The sequence below is a fragment of the Mixophyes fleayi genome, chromosome 3 (genome assembly GCF_038048845.1).
Source record: "Mixophyes fleayi isolate aMixFle1 chromosome 3, aMixFle1.hap1, whole genome shotgun sequence".
NCBI lineage: Eukaryota > Metazoa > Chordata > Amphibia > Anura > Limnodynastidae > Mixophyes > Mixophyes fleayi.
The window spans coordinates 156,917,857-156,944,496 of NC_134404.1; the positions used below are offsets into that span (position 1 = coordinate 156,917,857).

The following is a 26,640-nucleotide window of genomic DNA, read 5'->3' on the forward strand; positions in this document are numbered from 1 at the left end:
AACCGCATTGCTCAGTATTCGCTGGTGAAACGTGGAACTGCATACATATATTGCACTTTGTACATGTTATGTCACCAGTTTGTTACAGAATAAACTAAAAAATGATTAAGGGACATTTAATGAATTTCAGTAAAAACATGAAGCTTGGAGAAATAAGGACACACAAGGAAATGAGACCATGATATTGATTACTATATGTTATGAAAGGGATTTTCCAAAGTCTTTATGTAAAACCATTTCTAAGGTGTGTTTGAAAAGTGTCAAATTATCTAGAGCTCGGGTTCTCAAAGATTTAGTTTAAAAGGCTGCACAAGTAGAAGATATCTCACTTCAAGGCCTCAGAGCCACAAGGCACCAGTTAATCCAATCTTCATTTCACCATCTCATTTGTATTGCAGAGATGTCGCTTCCTCTTCTGAAACAAACTGCACTCATATTCCTCATCATTGGCCTCTGTGATGCTGGGTAAGTGACCTCTGAAACTGAACTTACATTACATTATTCAAAATCCAGTGTGATAAAGCTTTTTAGTAAATAACGAGCATCATTTATTTGGCAAACTCTTTCTTCACCTAGCAGTAGCAGGTTTGTGTATAAAAAAAAAACAAAACAGACTTAAGAGCATGTATCATGTTATATTATTATTATATTATTAATATTATTATTATTATTATTATTATTATTATTAATAATAATAATAATAAATAATAATAATGCAGCACAGTGGTTAGCACTTCTGCCTTATAGCACTGGGGTCATGAGTTCAATTCCCGACCATGGCCTTATCTGTGAGGAGTTTGTATGTTCTCCCCGTGTTTGCGTGGGTTTCCTCCCGGTGCTCCAATTTCCTCCCACACTCCAAAAACACACTACACACTAGGTTAATTGGCTGCTGTCAAATTGACCCTAGTCTGTGTGTGTATGTGTTAGGGAATTTAGACTGTAAGCTCCAATGGGGCAGGGGCTGATGTGTGCGAGTGAGTTCTCTGTACAGCGCTGCGGAATTAATGGTGCTATATAAATAGCTGATGATAATCATAATTATTTTAATTATTATGGATATGTGAATAAAGTTCATAAATTCGTGAGTAAAATATCTCTGGTCATACCTGACCTTTCCACAATTATGGTGTAACTGAGAATATAGATCAATTTAAATATTTACAAAAAATGCCTTTGTGACTACATCACAGAATTCTTCTGACAAAATGTGAAAGAAAAATCTGAATACAATGATGAAAATGACTAATTTTATTTTTTCACACATATCTGAGAAATATTTTTTCACCCAGTAATATTGCTTTTTCTAAAAATAACTGGATAATCATTAAATTGTGGACAGAAGTGTTCTTTCATACGAAACCAAATTCGGATCCACCAACCAATTTGGAAAATTTTAAAACACAGAATTTTTGTAATCTTTCTTACAGGCCATCATACCACATTATAGCACCCAATGACATTATCTCTGGTTGTAATACAACACTTGCTGTTCACTGGTTTGGCACTTACTCTAAAATTAATGTGACTGGGACGTTATTTGACAAAGGTGAAGTTTTAGTAAACACAAGTCAAGTCTTCCATAAAGGTAAGTACATTGATATAAGTCTAAATATCTGTAATAATGATACAAATGTTTCAGGAACATTTACCAATGTAGTGGACATGCTGAAAAGCCTTTTTAAAATGATGGTGCTTGACAGCAAGTCAATTTTCAACACTGATAGAAAAAATAAAGAATATATAGCTACCTGCAGTCCAACACACCATTATACAGCTTTAATCAGGTACAAAGGATACTACTAGCACAATTGATGAAATTTTGGCAAATCAGCCTTCAATTTAATAACAGAGTCCAGTAAACAACATTGCTGCACTAAATTAAAGGATACAAATAACTTAAATAAGTTTGGTGTAGGGCAGCACAGTGGCCAAGTGGTTAGCACTTCAGCCTCATAGCACTGGGGTCATGAGCTCAGTTCCCAACCATGGCCTTATTTGTGTGGAGTTTGTATGTTCTCCCTGTCAGTGGTGTACGCAGGGGGGGTTTCTGGGTCTCCAGAAACCCCTCCCCTCCGCTAAAAAAGTGCCCTATATAGCGGCACTGTACTATACAGCAGCCACGGCGCTGTCAAAGAAGCGTCCACGGCGGGGCTGTATTGTATACAGCACTGCCGCGGACGCCTCTTTGACAGCGCCACCGCTGCTGTATAGTACAGTGCTGCCTAAACACGCGGGCACATGTGCGGCAACTCTCTCGGTTTTGTTTTGGGGTTTTTTCGGGGAAGGGGAAACCCCCCCTTAAAAATGTTCCGTGCGCCCCTGCCTGTGTTTGCGTGGGTTTCCTCCCACACTCCAAAAAACATACTAGTAGGTTATTTGGCTGCTATCAAGATTCACCCTAGTCTGTCTCTCTCTGTCTGTGTGTGTATTAGGGAAATTAGACTGTAAGCTCCAAAGGGGCAGGGACTGATGTGAATGAGTTCTCTGTACAGCGCTGCGGAATAATGATGATGGTGTATCCTAGATCAGAAGAGGACTCGATGACCTAACACAATGACAATACAATTTTGTTTTATTTTAACTACAATACTCAGCCGTAATAGTTATCTACTATATGTAAATCCTAAAAAGCTATGTCGCCTTTCTGTAAAACTAATTGTGCTAGAAAATGAAAATATAAGTATTACAGCAAAAATATAATAGGAAAGAAAAATAAATTATAATTTAAGCTTGTCTACTAACACTAAAATTAAAATGGCTCATTGTTTTGTGTAACATATTTAAAAGAGAAAGGGTAGGAACACTCCTCCTGGCACAGTGAAATATACGTGAAAAGTTATTCATCAAAAATATATAGTTATATCATGCATTATGGACACTTACTGAACTATAGCCAGGTGAAATAAAATTTTAGTTAGTACTTATATATGGATCTTTGAAGCCACAGGTGAATTAATAATTATACAGGTTTACCTTATCTATACATTACAACAGGTATTGTATTCCTTATAATACACATTGGGCCTGATGTAGAGTTGGATGCAAGTTACACTTAAATCGTAAGTCCATCTCAGTGTGAGAGAACACAGAGACGGATCCTTGGCTACTGTGCATATGCAGTAGCCAAAAGTGCTTTTTGCGCTTACAAGTTTTGGCCCATTGTTTGTAATGGTTGTCCTACTTCCCGCAGCAAGTATCTTATATTCTGTCTTTAAACCTAATTTTTCCTTTATTTTATGTAGATTCTATTGGAATGCTGAGTCTTCCTGCAGTAAGTATGGAAGTAGCTGACTTTATGCTATACAATACTATCTTTGTATAAACAACGTAAAATAAATCAAGTAGTACTCTTTTGCGTTCACAAAATGCACTTTTTTTTTCTATTGCTTTAGTATTTTGCCACATTTCAGGCTCCTCATAGATGTGAAATAAAGGAATCCACTGACATGAGCTAATTTTGAAAATAAAATAAGAAGTGTAAATTAGGTATACAACTTTTAATAACAAAGGTAACAAATGTGAGCCCATTAAATGAAACAATGAATAAATATCTACTCTACTAATACAAAATATTAATTTGCCTATTAGAGACAATGATATTTGCTTTTTACATTAATCGTATTCCTTTTCATAATAGACAACATGACGCACTCCTACACACTCTAGTACAAGCTTTCTGGGTTCTATGAACAATGGAAGCAGAATACAGTGATAATGGCTATTTATTAGCAATACAATGGAATGGAAACAGAAATTGCTATGCTGCCCTTAAAAAAATCTGATGTAATGGACTTATCTCAGCTAGACTGTGGTTTACAAATACCTTCCATGATCTTCATCTCTTCCTTCCTTAGCTTGTATTGCAGGTTCCTTAAACTATAAGCCAGGTACCCAGTCCAATAACAGTAGGTTTAGTAGGGTCCTTTCTTTATATACCTACTGTACTAGTAACTAATGTAATTAACAATATTGTTTTACTAACTAATGTAATCAATACATTTGCTGGGAACAGTGTTATTACATCATTACGTTGAACAAGATCTGTCCAATGAGCATGTTTTTATAACATGTATGCAAAAATATGTTCAAAATTATTCATACAAAGGAAAAATAAGTAAACATATATATGATATACAGTATATGAAAGGTTTCAATGCAGGAGTTTGTCAAAATTGTCTTACTCTTTTAACTGAACAACATAGAGAGAAAAGAGCTTAAAAGTTAATTTAATGCGGACTCTGCCCTAATTGACTGTGTGCACAATCACATTTTTTTTTAGTTCAATTTTAACACTATAATTTTCAGATTGCTGAGCTTAGAGGGGACATTGTCACCATCGGGCAGGCAAGACAACCCACCATAAAAAAAAGCAATGTATTTACATTCATACACTCTGCATAGTTTGTATAAAATCTTCTGGGCTTCATAATTCCAATTATATCCTCTCTACTTTTAGCTGCAACTGCCTGTGAATACGAAATCACATTTCTATCATTTGGTTGTAAAAGGATTCCATCAAGATGAATTGCTCTTCTACTATGATGCCGGGGTAGAGATGACAACGGGGAACATGTCTATATTCATACAAACAGACAAAGTGACCTACAGACCAGGAGAGGTGGTCAAAATCAGAGCCATTTCTATGGATCCTGATATAAGACCATATAATGGACCCATTGATATTATTATAACTGTATGTATCAGCCATTTGTTTTCACTATATGTAAAGATTACAAAGATTTAGTATTCAGATGAAAAATATACTTTCTATCTATCAATCTATCCATCCATCCATCCATCTATTTCATATATATCTGTCTGTTAGTAAGCACTATTATAACTAGAAAAGAAACACATGCAAATCAATAGGCAACTTAACCTAAGGTTGCTGAGTTATTTTTCACATCTGGCAGATAAATAAAGTTGTTTTTGTTTTTTATTGCACTAAGTGTACTAATGTCTAATGGGGCTTGTGTCCAGTTGGGTAAAATATGTATCTCTGTACAGCACATACGCACCAAGTAAACGCATTCATACATCCGTAAGCAGATTGTTTCACACCTTACACTTATGACTCCTTATGACTAGTGAGGCAGAATGCGGGAGTGAAAGGTTGAGCAAGTGTAAGCTGAGTACAGTAAGAGGAGCGTTCAAGTAATTGCGACTGAGGTAGGTCTGGATGGAAATGCAGATACGCCTTTCAGGAGACGTATCTCATGAAGGAACTGGAGGGCTGGTGGGACAATACACAACGATGATGACAATCAGCATCACTAGTTAATTGCTTCTGATTGGCTGAAATTACAGAATTCAACAGTGTAGCTTTTCTAAGAAGTCGTATCTTTCTATTTACATTACTAAACTGATATTTCCATTTGGACTGTGACAGGAAAGAAGTCTCATTTCATTTTTAAAAATGAAAAAAAAACCCTGATGTTTGTATTTGAATTTTTATCTGTGTTTGTATTTAATTCTATTTTATATGGTAAATGCAACTTTCAAACTTATTAAAAGCTGTGAAGACATTATTTTCTCATGCGTATATAACGCTTCATTACATTATTAGATTGTGTACAAGTAGAGTAATTCAAAAGCTGCTTCTACTACTAACACTGTCAAACCACATCACTGCGTTTTCTCTTTCGTGTAGCGAAACTACATACCCACTTGCATAGGCAAACTGAGAGGGGCTTTCCTAGTGCCTGGAAACCCTTTGCCCAGCCTGGGGCACTGTATGTTTAAGGTGGATAAATGCCGTCCCCGGGACCAGCCACTTTGCAGCTTCTGTGCAGATCGGTTTTTTTCTGCACTGTTCGCAGCCATCTCTGCCCCGCTGTATATCCCCACCCCTTTCTTCCCTCTGCTGTGTGTCCCCGCCCCTTTCTCTCCCACTGCCTGCATGTTTCATGTGTGCAGCAGGAGGACACAACACACAACACTAGATGAAGAGGGTAAGTGTGTGAATGTAAGAATGTGAGTGTGTGTGTAGGGGGGGAGGTTCTCATGTGCTTTTAATGTAAGTGGGGGGATTTAATGTATAAGTACAACAGTTCCTTTGTAAAAATAGTCTTGGAGGGACTTTTAATATAAGTGTGGGGGAAGGGAGAAAGGAATTTTAATGTAAGTGTAGGTGGGTTTTTATGTGATATGGATGGGGTGTAAAATATAAATTTTAATAGTAGGTTGAGAGTGGGAGATTTTAATTTATTGGTGGGGTGAAGGTTGGGGATATTTAATGTTGTGGGGTTTTGGTGGACCTATTAAGGGATGGATGATGGGACTATTAATTTAATGTTGGGGTGGTTTGGGTGTATTAATTCAATGTAAATACCATCAATTTAATGTTGGGGTTGTTTGGGGGACAAAGGATGTTTTTTAAAGGTGAATGACATTAATTTACTGCCCGGGTTGGTTGCTGGGAGGCCTAATTATTAAACGTGTGTGCTTTTGATTTAATATTGGGCTGCTTTGGGGGAGGGAGGCCTACTGTGTTCACTCATTGCTGGGACTTCTATATCATGTACCTGTCCTTTTTTTTTTCCAAACAGGAACCCAACATTCAGGGATCCAGACAAGCAGCAACTGAGCTTAGGATACGAACAGGAGAGAGCAGGACAGTCTGCCAACTGTTCTGACACATTCAGTCAGAACTTTGTAGGGACAGTTGAGAGGCTCTTCTCTAAAAGGGAGAGCTGCGTGTATCTACAAATAGTGGACGCAGCATTGCCCGTGTATATAATGGGGATAGGAAGAGTTGGAGAGCAGCTAAGCACTGTCTGAAATTATAGCCACGCCCTCATGCATGGTGGTCACGCCCACTGGTGGTGTGGCGTTGAAACCCCTCTCTACAAATCCTGCGTTTGCCCCTGACTTGTTACTCATGAAGTAAGCTTGGTGCATACACTAGTGATCAGTGGCGCACGCAGGGGGGGTTTCTGGTTCTCCAGAAACCCCTCCCCTCCGCAAACCAACGGAACTGTACAGCAGCCGCGGTGCTGTCAAAGAAGCGTCCGCGGCAGTGCTGTATTGTAGTATAATTCAGCACTGCCGCGGATGCTACTTGACAGCGCCGAGGCTGCTGTAGAATTCAGACTCTCCGAAATGAAGCTGCTGCGCATGTGCAGCAGCTCCCTCTCTCAATATTTTTTTCTGGGGGGGCGGAAACCCCCCCTTCTAAATCCTGCGTTCGCCCCGGTGATGTACAGCTGAATGCACCATGCTACACTCTGAACATATGCATGAAAAAGCTCTTTTTTTCATGCATGCATCTTTGCCTGATTATGCTCTTACTGCTCCACAATTGTGAAATTCAGTTAACAGCTTGAACTGAGGTATCTCCTGATATAAGAAATTGTTAGTTACTCGCATTTCCATTTCAAAGCATTTCCACCAACAGAAAGCTATACCATTAAATTACCATGACACAGAAGAACTGTTTGATACATATATCTACACAATATTAATGTTTATTGTGTGAGATTTTAAATATTCAGAGCATGAAATCAGGTGTGGAATCTTCAGAATGCAGAATATAATGTACTAGCTCATAAACATATAATACCTATTTTTATGTTTATTTTTTCTGTAGGACCCACAGGAAACTGTTATCCAGCAGTGGCTGAAACTGAAGCCCGATTTGGGAGTGGTGTCTATGGAATTCGTGCTTTCTAATAATCCTTTGCTTGGTACTTGGAGAATACAGGCTGCAACAAAGGTACAAAAAAATCAACACACAAACAAAACATATTTCTTACATTTTGCTGCAAAACCAAATTACTTGCTGATGATTGTATAACTTAATGACAAGAGAGTCCCTAAAGACAAAAGCACTTAAACGCAGACATGTGTGCTTTTCAGTAGCTTTACACTCACCTGTAAGGGGTTCATATTCCTGTGTCCAGGCCAGAACCGGATTTAGACCTCATGGGGCCCTAGGCAACATACTGGTTTGGGGCCCCCCTACCTAATACAATCCATAGCACTATATTTTTGTAGCATACCATATACCCCTATAGTTGAGTAGAAGGGAAGCTATGTGCCGCAAAAGGAGGGGTGGCCATACCATTGGGGGCATGATTTGCATCGTTGGGGGCATACCTAACATGTGAAAAGAGCTAGGCCACCCTCCTACAGAAAAAGGCAACACTAAATAATTACAAAGCAGTCTTGTTTTTTAAGTAGTTGGGTCAAAACAACCTAATAAGTATTTAAATCAGGACAGAAATACTTATTAAGTTATTTGCAAAAATAATATGCATAAATCCAATCATGTGCCACTTGTAACTTCTGTCCCTCCATCATAACACTATGCCCCTTCATTGCCACCTTTGCCCCTTCATAATATCACCTCTGTGCTCCTTCATATCACCATGGTGCCCCTTCACATCACCATGGTGCCCCTTCACATCACCATGGTGCCCCTTCTTAATTATGTTTGAAACAACTTGTTTACCCTTTATCATAGTGTGACATTGTGCCTCCGTTAGTTTGCATACCTTTCTATTGCTTTCTTCTCTTCTGTTTTCTTCTTTCTGTGTTCTCATCTTCTGTTCTGTTTTGTCTTCTTTCTTGCCCCGTCACATGCGCTGCTCCTCTCCGCTCCACAATGAGTCTTCTCTGAATATGATGTCGGGCGTGATGACATCACACGGCGTGACTCACCCCAACATCCAGTGGAATGCAACAGAGCAGGTCGGAGGGGTGGAGGCTTCCGGGGACCACTGTAATCATGTGATTTTATTTTATTTTTTTCCATCGGACACAATGTTTTTTTATTGGCTGGCATACCCCACCACCTGCTTTGCTGCCGGGCCCCCTAGGGACCGCTGGGACCTAGGCAAGTGCCTAGGTTGCCTAGTGGTAAATCCGGCCCTGGTCCAGGCTGACCAATAATAGCAAGTGGGAGTGACCTGGCAGTTTATATAGATCCCTAGCAGGTCTGGACTGCTCAGTCTGCTTCACAAGATCCCACCAACCCACACCAAGACGGAACTGCCTGCTTTCTTTTCTATGTTTTAACCAGATTTTTTCCCAGCGTCACAGAGCAGGCACAGTTGGTAGGAAGGGCACTGCGAGCAGTGGTTGATACACATGGTGCTATCGCTGATTGGCCGCAGATCACTGACTCCTTCGAGGTAAAGTGACTCTTGGTGCTTTTTGTGTGAGGGATCCCTTGGCCTGCTTGGCAAGCATGTCATTGTGAGCCGAGATGGGGTGTAGTCACTCTGACGCCAGATTTAGCGCTGGCCAAGCAGTTAGGGATTAGTTCCCAGGTTAAGTGGATACAGGACAAGTTCGCCATCCATGCTTGGTTCGGGTAATCAGTTGGTTAGCTGCCCCTCAGTGCACTTTCTCCGCCACCAAGTTTTTCCTAATAAATAAACTATGACCTATTTTAGCCATTTATACATTCTCTGTGCCTTCATTTTTGTCAAGTAAGTTAAATATTAACATTTGAGTTATGGGAAGGGTCAAGAAAAAGGCATGCAGGATATGTCGTTTAATGCAAATATCTATCAGAAAATAGTAGAATTTGCTAATTGCTCATTCTTTATTGAGTAAATATTTGGCATTGCATGATACTTAGGCCAAGGGAAAAGTGTAGTAAGGATTTGGCGTGACTAGGCATGAGGATGTAATCTCTAATGTCTTTTGTTGTATTCCAACTTCTGAGGGATACAAAGGTGCGCTTAGGTAGTATAGACACAAAACTGAAATTACACTTTAAATCAAGAAGGTATTCACTTGCACAGGCCCTACATCTTCACACAAAACTTGTTGATGAATTGTGGCTTTTCATCTTATACTTGTATTAGTGCTATGTATAATGGTTAAATACTACTATCATTTTAACTTTTGAAAGATTATAACAGTAATTTTATCCATTCAAGCTTATCACAATTCCTACTAAACAACATGTTTTGTTTCTTTTAGAAGTCTTCAAAAACTGAACATTTTGTTGTTGATGAATATGGTAAGTTAACAATATGGTGGTTGAATTGCTTCTATACTGTTTGCTCTGCTATGACTATCATGACATAAAGCACAGCTGCTTTTATACAGTTGGAAAAATAATATTTTAAAGCATACTTTTATGGAGCCTAATGTAAATGACTGCATACTAATTATAGAATAAATGCTAATAGGATCTTAAAAAAAAAAATATCCGTGCAATGTGGTAATATTTATAACTAATTGCAAATACAGTATAATCAATTCAACATGGGCTACTTGTAAACATAACCTGTAAAATATATATAAGAAAACATATTCATAATGTTTCATTTACTTTCTTATTCGTTTCAGTTTTGCCCAAATTTGATGTCTCACTAAAAGTTCCATCTCTTTACATTGATTCAATACAACCCGGCATTTTTGGAACAGTCACGGCAAAGTAAGAGATTTTAGAAAATATTCTGAATTGTAAACTTATAATGCAATTACTTTTCATTTTTTTTTACTATTGGCTGTAAAGTATATTTGAATATAAAAATATAATTATTACTGGTACATATTTTACCCATTTTAGAGCTGTGGCCCACAGGTTAAGAATTCGTAAATTACAGTGCAATAGAACTTAGAACAATTAAGAAACAGTAAACAAAAAGGCTGGAAATTAGTGAGAATATAAGACACTTAATATAAGACACTTATTAGCACATCTTATTGCTATGCCCTATTAAGATGTTCTATGTTGAGATTATTTAGGTGTTACTTCTAACATTCTCCATATTACTTCTATCAGTACACCATATTATGTGCCAGATAGAACCTCTTATTCAAATAATGAGATATGCCTATTATTATGAATCTAGGGTCTGATTCATCTTCTAACGCAGCCTGCACACAAGTCGTGTTCTTAAACAGAGCATGAGCGTAAATACGTCCGTATTCAAATCCAAGTGGATCTCAAGATACCTTAACATTTGAATCTGTACTCTCTGTATGCTCTGCATAAACAATACATGACGTATGTTAACATCCAGAACAGACTGCATAAAACTATAATCATTATTAAAAATGTTTTATTTTTAATTTTTTACATTAAATACATAAATTGGGATGTTCTTAATACATACTGTACATACAATCTGTTTTTATAACTTGAATACACATGTTCTGTGTTATCTAGTGGCACGCATACATTTAGGGCCTGATTCATTAAGGATCTTAACTTGAGAAACTTCTTATTTCAGTCTCCTGGACAAAACCATGTTACAATGCAAGGGGTGCAAATTAGTATTCTGTTTTGCACACAAGTTAAATATAATAGACACACAGGACAATAGAGGTGTAAAAGTATTTGTCGCCAATTACCAGATCACATCATTAAAACACATTAGGCCAAATTTAAAACTAGGGGTAAATCCATCTAAGGGGTGCAGATGTACACCTGGACACATGATGTTGTGATGTTGTGATACAAGTGGTGCAAATTCCATTTGTTTGCTCCTTGGGAAAATACTGTCCACTTCTGCAAGCACTGTATTGCGTTGTATCCCCCTTAACCTCCTGGTCATTAAATGGTCAGTAGGGCAGAGAAACGGTTGTTAATTTATTTGAATCGCACCACTGTGTATGTATATATATATATATATATATATATATATATATATATATATATATCTCTATCATGCACTTGTAAATATGTGTAACATAATTATTTCAGTAAAGTGCTAGCCACGCCCCCAAATTAGGTTGGTCACACCCACTTGGCAAATGTCACTCCCACTTAGATGGGGGGCGTCGGTGTCCTGTCTCGTCCAGGGCACTAAAATGTCTAGTTACGGCACTGATTGTAACATGGTATTGTCCAGGAGACTGAAATAAGAAGTTTCTCAAGTTAAGATCCTTAATGAATTAGGCCCTTAGTTTTTAATGCAAAGATGATGCCGTGACAATTATAACAATCAGGCGGCAATTACACCTGCCCTGTTGCTGGTGCAAATGAGACAGCTAAAAAACAAGCACGTAAGAGAAACCAAGAGCTTGAATCGCGCCCTTACTGTACATTGCCTTCGCTCATTCGCCCCCTGCCTCCCGCTTTCCTCCCCTGAAGTTGTAGGTAGTGATGTCATCTGCATTCAGTTATGAATTGTATGCAATTGTGTTCATTGGTGTAAAGTTCGTTTCTGATCATGGGCAGAGCTGTGTCATGCAAGTTATGGCATGCAAAGGGACTTCTTTCCGAAGATGAATCAGGCCCCTAATGTTTCACATTGATTAGTTATAAGTTCCCTTTTTATTATAGCTATGCGGATGGAAGACCTATGGCAGGCAATGTAACAATAACTGTGGTACCAACATATTCCTATGGATATATGAGTGATGTTAGTAAAACATATGAGGTAAGTCATCTTCTTCCTTCTTTCTTTCTTCTTTCTTTTTCCTGGGTATTAGCAGACAGACAAAAAAGTAAGTGCGCTGTGCTCACAAGCTTACAATCTATTAACATTGTCTTATTTTAACAAAAAAAAAAAAAAGGATTGAAATAACTTGTCTATGCAGAAGAAGTTTCCATAAACTGCATGGATTTATTCACATTATCTTTAATCTATAAAGTAACACAACATAGCATTAAAACGCAGTGAAAACCAGCAGCTGATTATATCTTTGTTCTTTCTTCTAATAAATGTGTTTTTGTGTTGCAAGACCCAAAGGTAAATCTTAGAATTTAAAGGAACACAAAAACATTCAAACAGATATGACAGCTAAGGGGTACACGACATGTGTCATCTGTTCTCTTTTGATCTCCATCAGAGAACCAACATCAACACTCAAAAGGATGGACTCTTCTTTGAACTGGTCTTAACAGTCAACTCTTACTGTCTGATGTTACATTTAGCCCATTAACGTTTCCAGTCAGCAACTAATCCTTTTCTATGACCACTTCAGATATTTGCTCTGACTCTTCTTGAGATTTGTGTGAAACACCTGCAATGTTAATATTTTAATTTGGTTTCTTTACTTTACCGGTCATCACCAAGAAAACTAATCTCGACTCATCTTACCTGTTCAGCTTTCTCCCTGTTTACAATCTATAATACCAGTTGCTTAAACATTTCAAATGTTTCCCTTTTTACCAGACTAACTGGCTATCTCAACTCTCACAGCCTTTTTTGATGGTCTGCAATCTAATTTTTGCATTCAGCAGAGTCTGTCCTATGTAGATTGACCAATAACCTTTAGATTGCTAAATGCAAAAGGTATTTTTGGTGCTGTAATGCCCCATTGATCTCTCTGCTGCTATTAACATGGCTGAGTCGCGTCTTCTTATCAAGTTTCTACATTCTCTGAGAACGGCTGCATGGACCTCTTCTAGATGTCTGGTCGCTCAGGCTCTGTACAGTGCTCTCTACTGGAACCTGCATTCTTCTACTTATATATTCTTTCTAGAGTACTTCATCTGCTGACTTGGGTTTTACTATACGCACATGTCATGGGGCAGCACGGTGGCTAAGTGGTTAGCATTTCTGCCTCACAGCGCTGGGGTCATGAGTTCAATTCCTGACCATGACCTTATCTGTGTGGAGTTTGTATGTTCTCCCCGTGTTTGCGTGGGTTTTCTCCGTGTGCTCCGGTTTCCTCCCACACTCCAAAAACATACTAGTAGGTTAATTGGCTGCTATCAAAATTGACCCTAGTCTCTCTCTCTCTCTGTCTGTCTGTCTGTGTCTGTGTGTATGTTAGGGAATTTAGACTGTAAGCTCCAATGGGGCAGGGACTGATATGAATGAGTTCTCTGTACAGCGCTGCGGAATTAGTGGTGCTATATAAATAAATGGTGATGATGATGTCAACTTAATCTATCTTTCTGATGCCTCAAAATCGGACTGATGTTTGCGATACTCTCCATACAAGTAACCCACCACTCTGACAAAAGTACCTAGGACAAAATGGAGCTTTTTGTATTTTTACCTAGAACTGTTTATATAATAAACTCCATACTTTTTCATTTCATATTAGTACTGTGGTCAAAACACATGCCCCCATAGTTTCATGCCTTAATAACAGAGGCTTATATTTTCTGTTTTATCTACTCTCCAACTTTCTCCCCTACGCTCAACGGCTATGATTAGCTCCACCTCTACAATTTGCACCAGCCTATACTTTGATATGTTGCTACATATTATCCCTTATTTACATAAAGATATACATTGAGGGATCTGCTTAGCTTCTCTCAAAATTGCCACCTTTTTGCTCCATCCACTCCCACTGCTAACTCACTCTATATGCTTTTCAATCTGACTCCTCCTTACCAGTGGTAGTCAAAACCTCTTAAATTGTTTTAAACTCTGTCAGCATCTGTCTTCAATACTAAACTGAAATCCTAAAAGGAAAATTCCACACAGATGCCTAATAACTGTATATACAACAACACTTGCATGTGGCTCAGTCTGTCATAGGGGTCAGTAATTGTTATTTTTTTAAAGAATGTTGTCATGTGATAACTATGGGAAATTGTAATTTTTCTGATGTGGAATGGAATCTGCCAATTGCTAAGTCAGAAGTGGTGACAGTCTGGATTGCTTATGCAAGGTGTCTAAGCAATTAGTTAGTAAACCAACATGCAAGGAATCAATCCTTGATTTTGTTCTCACTAATGGAGAATGTAAAATCAAATATGCCTATAGAAGAGAACCTGTGGTCTAGTGAACATTGGTCAGTGTGGTTTAATATACAGGCATCAGCAAAACAGAGCCACACCAGAACACATGTTTTAGATTTTAGACAGGCTGACTGTTGTGAAATGAGATAATATAATAATAATTCATGTAAATCTGTTACAGGGTTAATAGGGGAAACAGTGGAATAAACTAAAATATCATTATCAGCTATTTATATAGCGCCACTAATTCCGCAGCACTGTACAGAGAACTCAATCATACCAGTCCCTGCCCATTGGAGCTTACAATCTAAATGCTAATATTACTACTAAAATGCTACTAGTATGTTTGTTTGTTTGTTTGGAGTGTAGGAAGAATCCAGAGAGAAGCCAAGCAAACATGGGGAGAACATACAAACTCCACACATATAAGGCCATGGTTGGGAATTGAACTCATAAACCCAGTACTGTGAGGCAGAAGTGCTAACCACTAAGCCACCGTGCTGCCCAAGCTGCTTACAGAGCTTTGTGACAAATACAATAGTGAAAAGCAAAAAGAAAAGAGAGTTAATATGCAGTAGTTGTTAAAAGTGCTAAGAAAACTGTAATATAATATAGACAAATTTAATCAGAGGAGGATAAAAAAGCCATATAAAGCTATTCTAGAAAATCCTAAACACACAACAAAATGTGCTCAAGCACAAACAGAAGAAACAAATGCACAGTCAGTAAAACAGGAGACAAATGGTCTTTAGATAAATTAGTGAAAAGAAAAAAAACAAAGGGAAGAATAGTGTGGTCAAAAACTGAAGGGGTGGATATGATGACTGACAAAGGAATTGCAGACTGCCTAAATAACTATTTTTGCTCTGTATTTATTGTTCAGTGTTCCAATGGGCAGGTATATACTATTATACTGTAGACACACATATATTTACTACAGAAGAGTTGTTACTAGAACTCACATAATGAAACATTGATAAGTCAGGGGTCCAGATGGAATCACTGTTTTCTCAAACAATGATTTGTATTTCAAGATAACAGGTTAATAACATATTCTGCATTTTTAAAGATAAAATTAATTCAAAATATAAATATACTTTTTCTAAAAAACATGTATTCCCGGATCCAAGATCCAAGGCAGCATGTATGTGCTGGTGGGAGATAATTTTAAACAAATCACATTTTTTCTTTGTGGCATAATACAAGAGCAATGCTAAAAGTTTCAAAACCAGTTCAGGCCATGCAGTCAATGAAACTAAATGCTTTACAATCATGTCCAAGTACATATTAGTGTAATAAGATATAGAAGGAACGCACTGTATAAAAGTGAGACACTGTGATTACCAAAGTTCACTTTACTTATATTGAACACATGGGGCCTGATTCATTAAGGATCTTAACTTGAGAAACTTCTTATTTCAGTCTCCTGGACAAAACCATGTTACAATACAAGGGGTGCAAATTAGAATTCTGTTTTGCACATAAGTTAAATACTGACTGTTTTTTCATGTAGTACACAAATATCAACTTTAAATTTCAGTGTACAAATAAGCTATCAAGTATTTGTGTGCTACATGAAAAAACAGTAAGTATTTAACTTATGTGCAAAACAGAATACTAATTTGCACCCCTTGCATTGTAACATGGTTTTGTCCAGGAGACTGAAATAAGAAGTTTCTCAAGTTAAGATCCTTAATGAATCAGGTCCATGGATAGTAATTTGTATACAGAATGTACAGGTGGAGCAACGGTCTTTGAGATACTGTGCAAGTGGGTGTTCGTCACATGGAGTGCCAGTTAAGATGCCTACCACAAACTGTCACACAATGTAGCACAGTAATTTTGTACCATTTATTTAAAAGTCCATTCCTCTATATGTAAGTAGCCAAAGCAATAATCCTAATGATAACAGCAAGAGATATGTGTGGTCTGCACTCTTGAGCTCGCAGGAAAATGCACTACAAGTATGGTTATTTTCCATAGCATGCTCTGAAACAGACCACTTAAATGTCTAATCCAGAGTAGAGATTATAGTACATGTACGCAGAGAAGACAAGCTGAAATTGACATATTTTTGTATGTAGACTCCAAGGGGTATATTCACTAAACTGCGGGTTTGAAAAAGTGGGGATGTTGCCTATAGCAACCAATCGGAATCTACCTTTCATTTATTTAGTACTTTCTTCAAAATGACAGCTAGAATCTGATTGGTTGCTATAGGCAACATCCCCACTTTTTCAAACCCGCAGCTTAGTAAATCTAGCCCCAAGAGCATAATAAAGCAACGTACTGCAATGATGGATGTTATTGACTAAGAACAATCTTATAATTTAGAGCGCAATATGTTGAAGTAGAAATCATGCTTTTTTGTATCATGCTTCTATATTCCTTGTAGATCTCAGGATCTGTAAACTTCAGCTTCACACACATGGAAGTAGTAGACATAATGATGTGGGGTTTAGTGAATGTAACAGCCTCAGTTACAGAAGAGCTGACAGGTAATCTGTGGAATATTACACTACATAATGTACATTTAAGGTTTTTTTTGTCAAAAGACATTTTTTGTCTGTGGTGTTTATTAAAGCACTATTTACAGGTTTGCTTTCAAACACAAACAAATGTAACTTGTGTACTATACTATACTATACTATACTGTACTATAGGCCTAAAGATATATCAATTATAAATGGCCAACATAAAGTTCAAACAGCATGACAGGTGAATGTGTAATTTAGCAAAACTAGATAAGAGGTCAAAACATAAGTACAAACTGACCTTAATTTTTTTTATTAGAAATAATGTCTGTGCTGTACACAGATTTAATAAGGTATAACTTAGATTGCCACATAATTTGTGGCATATGGGCCCCAGGTCTATGTACATTGTCACCTCTCTAGGCTTCACAGCAGTATAATGTACAAAGCATCTAAATAAATAGTACTAAAGATGCTGTGTACATTATATTGCTAAAAACATTGGTAGAGTGGCAGTTCAGTGAGATGTGTTGTAGACAATTTCAGCTATGAAATAAATTAGGAAATACAGTAGCTTTACTGGGGTTTTTGACTCTCTTATAACAGCATTAGACAATTGTTCATGATCTAACTATGCAACTAATGTAAAATGCAGATATTCATATCTCCCAACTGTCCTGATTACAGCAGGACACTCCTAATTTGAGGGGAATGACCCACAGTCCTGAAGTCGGCACGTTTGTCCCGACTCACATAAAGTTGGAAGATAAGTCCCCTGCCTTGTGAAGCTGGGGCAAGTGCCTCCGGTGGACCCAACAATTCAAGGGTGTTTTGGGGGGAGGGTTGGCAGCTGCCTAGCACTTCAGAAGCACTGGGCACACTCATTGGGGATGTGTCACATCCCCAGTGTTGCGTTACCACACCCCTTTGGTGGTGCACTTTACTTGTCCCAATCTCCTCAAGGGACAATGTTGGGAAATATGGGTATTGCATAATTATTTTTTTGATAATAATAAGTATTATATATTTATAGGTATCACAATTAAGTCAACATCATGCATCACAAGAGCATATTCTGAGTACATGCTTATACTACAAGACAGAACAGGATTGTTTTATCCAGGTTTAAATTACACCACAAAGGTATGTCAATAAAAGTTTAAATGTTGTATACAAATAAATAGAACTGTTACCGATGCTTATTGTTTATTTATAAACTGTCAATCATGTCATGCTGCACTGTACAGGGAAATTGTAGTCAGTCATATGAATCCTTGCCCCATTGGAGCTTGCGGTCTAAATTCTATGTCTTTGAACTCTCTGAGGAAACCACAGCATCTAGAGATACAACCATGGTCAGAATCGAACCCATGACCCCAGCACTGTGAGACAGCCATGCTAACCACTGTGCCATCGTGCTGCTCTGAATGAAAAGTGATCAAATAAATAAATGAATGTCCAATCCTGAGTTTCAAATAACAGGATATGTTACTTACAAGGACACTTGCGTGGCCAAATACACAAGGGGGTTTAATAGTGTGGTCAGCTGTGATAGTACTTACAGGCAGATCAGTGACCCTGGCTAGGAATGACAAGCATTTTGGCTGACATGTAGTCATTAAGGGCCAGTTTGGACTAAATCTAACAACTCATTCAATTAAGTCCTTGTGTGCATTCTACATTTGCATAGTTTATAATTAAATGTTCCCATTCAAAAAGTAGAATAAGCATTGATAACTGTATAGTATAATCCTTGTGCTTCCAACAATTTTTTCCTGAACTTTACATTTGCCTTGAATTTGCTGCTTTCACAGGTAAAAATACTGCGACTGGATCATGAAGCATTGTCCACAGAGGAGAGAGAAAACAATGTTTCTATTAAAATAACACAGTTAGCTAGCTACTGGTGGTATAATTTCAACATAGATAACAACTCCATTCCACAACAATACATAATCCCACAAAATGGCATTATCAGCATTGAATTTGAAGTACAACAATCAACTGAATTGATTCAAATTGAGGTAACGTCAACATAACAATGCATATATAGGGAAATGGGTGTAATAAGCAATGGGTGCTGTGGGTAATGGACATAATTGGTAACAAATGCTGATAACTTTACTTGCGGCTGTATATTGGAACACACTTGTTTGTTGGACCTTATAGAGCATTATTTGTTATTGTCATAAATTAAGTACATAATTTGTAGACTTTATCAACCTTAGGATCGTGCTGTATTTTTAATATTCTATTTTGTCATTCTTATTGTATAATGACAAAGGCTGATTATATCAAGTTTTTGCACTATGTTTGTGGTCAGAGTTGCAGTAGCATCTTTAAATGTTGTCATTTGGTTATTGCTAGTAATCCAAATCCACATTGTTTTTCACATTGTTAGTAATTAGCAAATGAATATGTTTGCAGGCTGAGTATCAGAACATCACACAATCCTGGCAATTGTACAAATCGTATGGAATGAATTATTTTATAGAGATACAAGAGCCAAGTACTCCAATAGAGGTAATGCTAAACTAAGTAAGATAATTTGTGTGTTCCCCTTCTAAGGTGCAAAGATTGCAATCAACATGAAAAGAAAATCATTATATATTTTTTAACTTTTTTTTTTTACTAATATCAGGTTGGGAAACCATTTGAATTGCAGATTGATGTCTATCCTGAGGTGGATGAGTTATTTTATGTGGTATGTACAGAAAGGAATAATTTGAATTTTTGGTTTCTTTTTTTAAATGCTAATATCTAGTTACTGTTTATAGTATGCGATAGCTAAAAATGTTAACATGTAAATGTATGCACTCAGCTTTAATGTGATGTAGTTGTATTTTTAAAATTTGGGAAAACAATTTACTTAAGGATAACTAAATCCAGGGTTTGTAAATATACATTTACAAATCCTGGTAAAAAAAATGTCTAATTGTGACACTGGCACTCTATATTTTGTCACATAATCTCATGCGCTGCATTTATTTGCCATCCTGTCCAAACTCTATCCCTTACAGTCAGGGCCGGTGCTAGGGTCCTCGGCGCCCTAGGCACAATTTCAAAATCCCCCCCCCCCACCCCCCACTTCTTTCCTTACCTTAACTTGGCTCCATAAAGCTGCTCCTCCCTGCCGGGTCCTGTCCCTCACTGACACTGTCGGGCCGTGATGATGATGTCATGCTCGACAGTCAGTGAGTGGAGGGGAGGAGACGGAGCGCCCCATCAGCTGTTGGAGGGGAGGCGGCGGTGGTGATCCATAGCCTCTCCCCTCTCCCCGTGGATCTATCTGAAGCTGTGCGGCGGCCGTAGAAGGTATGCTCAGCGGTCGCCGTGCAGTTTTAAAGTACAATAATAAATGCATTTTAAATCTGTGGCGCCCATCAGAGCCCGGCACCCTAGGCAACTGCCTAACCTTGCCTAATGGGTGCGCCGGGCCTGCTTACAGTCATTACAGTTTCTATTGCTGAACATCAGCCTGCAGTTAACTCTTTACCTACCAGGAGCTTGAAGTACACATACACACATTTTTAAATTATAGTATATTTGCAAGCTTCCAAAGTGTACCATGGTAATACTACTACTACTACTACTACTACTACTACTACTACTACTACTACTACTACTAATAATAATAATAATAATAATAATAATAATAATAAATACTACTAGGCACCATGGGTAATGGGAGCCAGCTCTGTGCTATGGAATTTGCTGGAGCTATATAAATAAATGTTGATAAGGATTATGATGATGATGATGGGTGCTATGTGTGCTTGAGCACCCCCAGTACTTGTGCTGCTGCGCCACTAACCATTTCTATGCATGGTTTTTTCGAGGGGAGGGGCGATAACGTGAGCACCCCCAATCATTTTAAAATGTTGATAGATACAGTTAATAAAGAAAAGCTAATTTTTAATTGGCGGCAGGATAAAAGATAAAGAACATTTTTGTTATGTCTAGATAAATAAACAGTAATAGGGATACGAAATGAAATACTGTTCCATGGTAATACAAATTAGTTTTTGGAAGGTTTGACTGGAATCATCAAAAGACTCTAAAAGTCAATTACGATGCACAACCGAGGTGCACTGCAAAATACTTTTGTTTTGCACTGATACACTTTGCTGGTATGCCCAGCACATGAAGGGATGCATGCCTCTTGTGGGAGCAGCCTCAGAAAACTAAAAGTGTACCTGTAGGCAGGGCCGGATTAACCCAAGGTCTAACTGGGCTATAGCCCAGGGGCCTCGGGCATCCAGGGGGCCCTTCAAACTCCTCAGCAGCATTATTGATCGGTCCACGGCCCGATCAATGTTGCTGAGTACTGTCAGTGCAGTCCTCCATCCCGGCGCGATGTAGTCTGCTTACTGAGGATATCTCGCGAGAGTTCATGAACTCTCGCGAGATCTCCTCAGTAAGGAGCTTACAGCGCGCCGGGACGGAGGACTTGGGGGGGGTCCTCGCGGGGGGCGGCGGACGGCTCACATTGGGGGCCTTGCGGGGAATGGAGGGCCCCTTAGCCCAGGGGCCTCCATTCCCTTAATCCGGCCCTGCCTGTAGGAAGGGGACAAAAGGAGGTGTCTTGTAGAAAAATGGAGATGTTACATCAAAGACCAACTTCCTACTCTTTTAGCACCGCCACTTTCAATTTAAAAACCTTTCAGTTTTCCTAGTAAAATACTGCTCGGTTTAAGCCTCACTTATGACTTAAATAAATCATGAGATCAGAGTGATGGGTCATCAGGAATGTTTTTATTACTAGTCATTTTTGTCTGTGGAATGTTTTTTAATATATTGCATGGAAGCGCAGAGAAATGCACTTCTCTGCTGGAAGCCTATATATTTAATGGGACCAGTTTGGTGGAGAAACACACACCATATTCAATAACATAGTCCACATCTTCTACCCTCTACCCTTCTCATCTTACTCAACAAACCTATGCGTCCTACTGAAATCTAGGTGCACTTTCACAAATTCAAGTCCAAAGTTATTCTACTATTTTGTACATTAACTCCTATTTATTCTAGTCTGGCTGTTTCAGATGTGACATTTTGGGACCATCATGCTTATTTAAATGTTGGTGTGGTTTAAAGAAGGTGCGGGTGAATGAGGTTCTCTACTATTTTACGTTTTGTTTTACCCCATTTTTCATAGTGCTATTTTGCTAATAGTATTTACCTGTAAACTAGATCTGATTGCTGCCACTGATCACTCTGCACAGCTTCCTAGCTGTAAGATGTACAAGGTCCACACTCTCCTGTTAGCTATAATGGATTATAATGTGTTATAAAATGATAGCATATTATAGTATAGAATCTTAGAATGTGTTATGATCATGCAACATTGAGTGGCTCACTCAACAGTAACCCACAAGCACGGAGCAGGTTAATACACTTGAATGGCGCATACTGTGAAATTATGAGCAGACTATAATCCTGCAATATATACATTAAGTAGAGTCAAGAGAACAGCCATATTTAGTAAAAGGGAGTAGGAAATTAATTATAGCTTTTCCTATACACGCAGGCTTGCAAAAATATTGAAATGCCTAAAAATGTAACAGATTTTTCTGCATTACAAAGTACACTTACACAGATTGTTCCCGACAATATTTTTATTTTAAACCAATAGGCACTTAAAGTAAATGTTAAAACTCATAATTTATTATTCGTCAGCATATTTTAAAAGAAGAAACACACAATGAAAGTGTAATTTGCAATTCAGTCAAGTCTGTAGACTTTTTAGGGATTTGAATGCATTGTATATATATATATATATATATATATATATATATATATATATATATACACAAAAAAAGGCAGTGATCCTCTGCACTCTCTATGTACTGGACTTATATTGCAATATGTGGGACTAACATTCCCTGTTTTTAATATAGTAGAGTGGTTAGAACAGCATTAATTGTATATTATATATATATATGAATAAATGACCAATGTATTTTATAAGCTGACCAACTCACGCCAAAGTCTTCCCATTCTGGTCAGTCCTAACATGATCAAATGCTATGCTTTTAATCTGGGTTTAAGGCTCACCTGCACACAGCTTTTAAAGGCAAGTCTTTCCCAAGCACTAACAGCCATGGGAGACCTGGCCTTAAGCCCAGATAAAAAAGCATAGAGATAAAAAAGCATTGCATTTGATCATGGTAGGACTGACCAGAATGGGAAGACTTTGGCGTGATATTGCAATATGTGGAACTAACATTCCCTGTTATTAATATATAAAAGCATTTAGTACAGCATTAATTATGTGTTTGCAGAGTATTCCTGTTTTTTTTGTCTATACAATGTGGGCAACCCCCTCTTGCACCCCAGTCTGTATATATATATATATATATATATATATATATATATATATATATATATTCATATTTGGGCTACTGTCTCCTGGGGTTAGATGGCTGTACACAGGAACACCCTCCCTCAATTGAAGGACCTTTGTGCCCCCCCCACACATAACAAACAGCACTTACTGGCCATACATTGCAATGTCTCAGGAAGCATCTGACCTCCTCCCCAGGTCATAAGAGACTCAATAAACTGCCTAGCAGCATTTTAACAGCACCTCAGCAGGTGTAACTCCTGATTAGCCAGCAACTTACTAGCTCTCTGGAACCGGAAATAAGCCATGTGAATGGTGTTTGTCTTTCTCTCTCCATACATAAACCCAGGGACCCTTACAAGTTTTCCCAAACACAACATTCTCCCTGGGGTTTTAGAAAGTACAAGACAGAAGCCTGTTAGATACATATCTGCTTTTAATCCCTTTCCCAGTGTTTATGTCACAGGTAATAAGAGACTCGAATAACTGCCTAGCAGTCTGTTAACAGCACTTCACCAGGTGCAACTCCTGATTAGCCAGCAGCTTGCTAGCTCTCTGGAACCCAAAATGAGCCATGTGAATGGAGCCCGTCCTTCTCCCTCCATTCATAACCCCAGGAACCCTTTCAAGTTTTCCCTGGGGTTTTAAAACGTACAAGACAGAAGCCTGTGAGACACATATCTGCCTTCAATCACTTTCCCTGCGTTTATGTCACTAAAAATATATATATATATATATATATATATATATATATATATATTCATTTGTAAACTCATGTTTTTTAGGGATAAATGTAGTTTGTTCTATATAATGTTATTATAATAAAGACAGAGCACAACTTTGTTCTTATGTACTGTAGGTTATGGCTAAAAGGATGCCTGTCTCTGCTGGGAGGAAGAACAGGACATCATTTAGTCTCACACCCCAGCACTCTTGGGCTCCCTCCGCTGAACTCATCCTTTACTTTCATAATGTTAATGGAAATTACGGTGATATTGTGCAAACCTCTTACATGCTGTACATCAAAGGCATGTTAAAGAACAAGGTAAATGTCCTCAATTTATCTTTCTCACCTAACTGTGATTGTACTAGGTGTAATCTAATTACCTTAATTAATTTTAATGGTTAAACTCATGTAAGGTTTCTAACTGTACAGCATTTAGATTACAATTTGAAAAAAAGGTTTTAGATGATAAATTGTTGCTGCCCTTTTGTAGTAAATGTAACTCTTGTGATAAAACATCATTTTGAAATTGTGTCAGCTGTTGAAATTCTTTCTGCTTAACATTGAGTGTGGTCAGTACCAGGTTTTCCCAGCCTTTCTCTTTGCTGTAAGTCCAATCTCTACCAAATCACTACCCAGCGAACACAGTACTAAAACGCCTGAGATCAATGGATTTACACTTATTGACTGAGTACAATTTTTTAAGGCCTCAAAGACAGAACAATTTAATTTAGATTTTCATTGACAGCAATCTTAAGGCAAATACATAAAAAGGTTATAAAATCATATACTTAAGATATAAAAATATGTACTATAAAATATAAAGTCAGAAAGCCATTCATTACCAATTGTTCCATATTATCTCCAGTCATAATGTTAAGAACTAGGGGCCTGATTCATTAAGGATCTTAACTTAAGAAACTTCTTATTTAAGTCTCCTGGACAAAACCATGTTACAATGCAAGGGGTGCAAATTAGTTTTCTGTTTTGCACATAAGTTAAATACTGACTGTTTTTTCATGTAGCACACAAATACTTGATAGCTTATTTGTACACTGAAATTTAAAGTTGATATCTGTCTGCTACATGAAAAAACAGTCAGTATTTAACTTGTGTGCAAAACAGAAAACTAATTTGCACCCCTTGCATTGTAACATGGTTTTATTCCAGGAGACTTAAATAAGAAGTTTCTTAAGTTAAGATCCTTAATGAATCAGGCCCTAGATCATGACAGCATGCTTTATATTAGCCTTTAAGGCATAAAGAGTTGAGAACACTACTAGTCTATAACTTTTAACCTACAGTTGTATTTATTTTGTCTCTGTTGCAGGCGACTTTATCGTGGAGTAAAAACACAGCTCAACCGTCAGAAAATGTGTCCTTATCTGTCAATGTTAAAGAATCCCGTTCTTTGGTGGGACTCCGAGTTGTTGATAAAAGTTCCACACTTCTAGGAGAAGGAAATGATTTAACTACAAGTAGAGTGAGTTTGCGTGAATATACCACTTGGGAAAACATACACATTTATAGGCATGATTGTGTTCTAGAAAGATTGGACCTGTTTCTTTTACTTACTATAAACTGCTTAAAAAACTGATCAAAGGCTGGAAATGGCTGGTGCCTTTTTATGTGTTTATATTTATATAATCTCATTGTATTTCCAGGTGGAAAAATGTTTTATGAGTTACATACAGGTATGTATTCTATTAAACATTTCTTAAGTTTGGGAAATGTAGATTTACTACTTCTGACACAATCATATATTTAACAGTTTTGATACAGCCCGGCCTGCAACTGTACATAGTATGCTGAGTTGGATGCATCTCAGCTAATCATCATCGCTATCAGTTCATACATTTTGCCAACTCATGTACTTGAACTCACCCTTATTGTACTTTGCCTACACTTGCTAGATCCATGCAGCCAGTGCTAACAGTTACTGTGTTATTTGTGGCTTCATGCAGCTGTCAACCACAGGCACTGTGCTAGTTCTGGCTCCATACAGCTGTCAACCACAGACACTGTGCAAGTTGTGCCTTCATGCAGCTGTCAACCACAGGCACTGTGCAAGTTGTGGCTCCATGTGGCTGTCAACCACAGGCACTGTGCTACTTGTGCCTTCATGCAGCTGTCAACCATAGGTACTGTGCTAGTTGTGGCTCCCTGCAGCTTTCAACCACAAGCACTGTGTTAGTTGTGACTCCATGCAGCTGTCAACCACAAGCACTGTGTTAGTTTTGACTCCATGCAGCTGTCAACCACAGGCACTGTGCTAGTTGTGACTCCATGCAGCTGTCAACCACAGACACTGTGCTAGCTCCTGGCTCCAGGCAGTTGACGATTATAGGCACCATAAATCTATATCACTGTGAACGCCCATGCGTGACCATAGTGACATATTCTAAAGCATAGAGCCATTTTTTAAATTATTGTGACACAGCTAAATTAAATGGTCTAGCAAACACTCTATAGATAAAACATGTTT

At 37.9% G+C, this 26,640-nt stretch overlaps 1 protein-coding gene across 1 annotated transcript in view; it reads left to right on the forward strand.

Moving 5' to 3' along the window:
* The first annotated feature begins 400 nt into the window (after positions 1-400).
* Positions 401-26,640, forward strand: part of LOC142143196 (CD109 antigen-like) — a 94,690-nt gene continuing 68,450 nt past the window's right edge. The window contains exons 1-16 of the mRNA XM_075200906.1: positions 401-465; positions 1,431-1,588; positions 3,246-3,274; positions 4,460-4,696; positions 7,592-7,717; positions 9,937-9,976; positions 10,309-10,396; positions 12,254-12,350; positions 17,007-17,109; positions 18,119-18,228; positions 18,900-19,109; positions 19,513-19,608; positions 19,727-19,789; positions 24,291-24,476; positions 25,486-25,638; positions 25,820-25,849. Coding sequence (XP_075057007.1) covers positions 401-465; positions 1,431-1,588; positions 3,246-3,274; positions 4,460-4,696; positions 7,592-7,717; positions 9,937-9,976; positions 10,309-10,396; positions 12,254-12,350; positions 17,007-17,109; positions 18,119-18,228; positions 18,900-19,109; positions 19,513-19,608; positions 19,727-19,789; positions 24,291-24,476; positions 25,486-25,638; positions 25,820-25,849 — 1,791 coding nt within the window. The remainder of the gene's footprint in view (positions 466-1,430; positions 1,589-3,245; positions 3,275-4,459; positions 4,697-7,591; positions 7,718-9,936; positions 9,977-10,308; positions 10,397-12,253; positions 12,351-17,006; positions 17,110-18,118; positions 18,229-18,899; positions 19,110-19,512; positions 19,609-19,726; positions 19,790-24,290; positions 24,477-25,485; positions 25,639-25,819; positions 25,850-26,640) is intronic.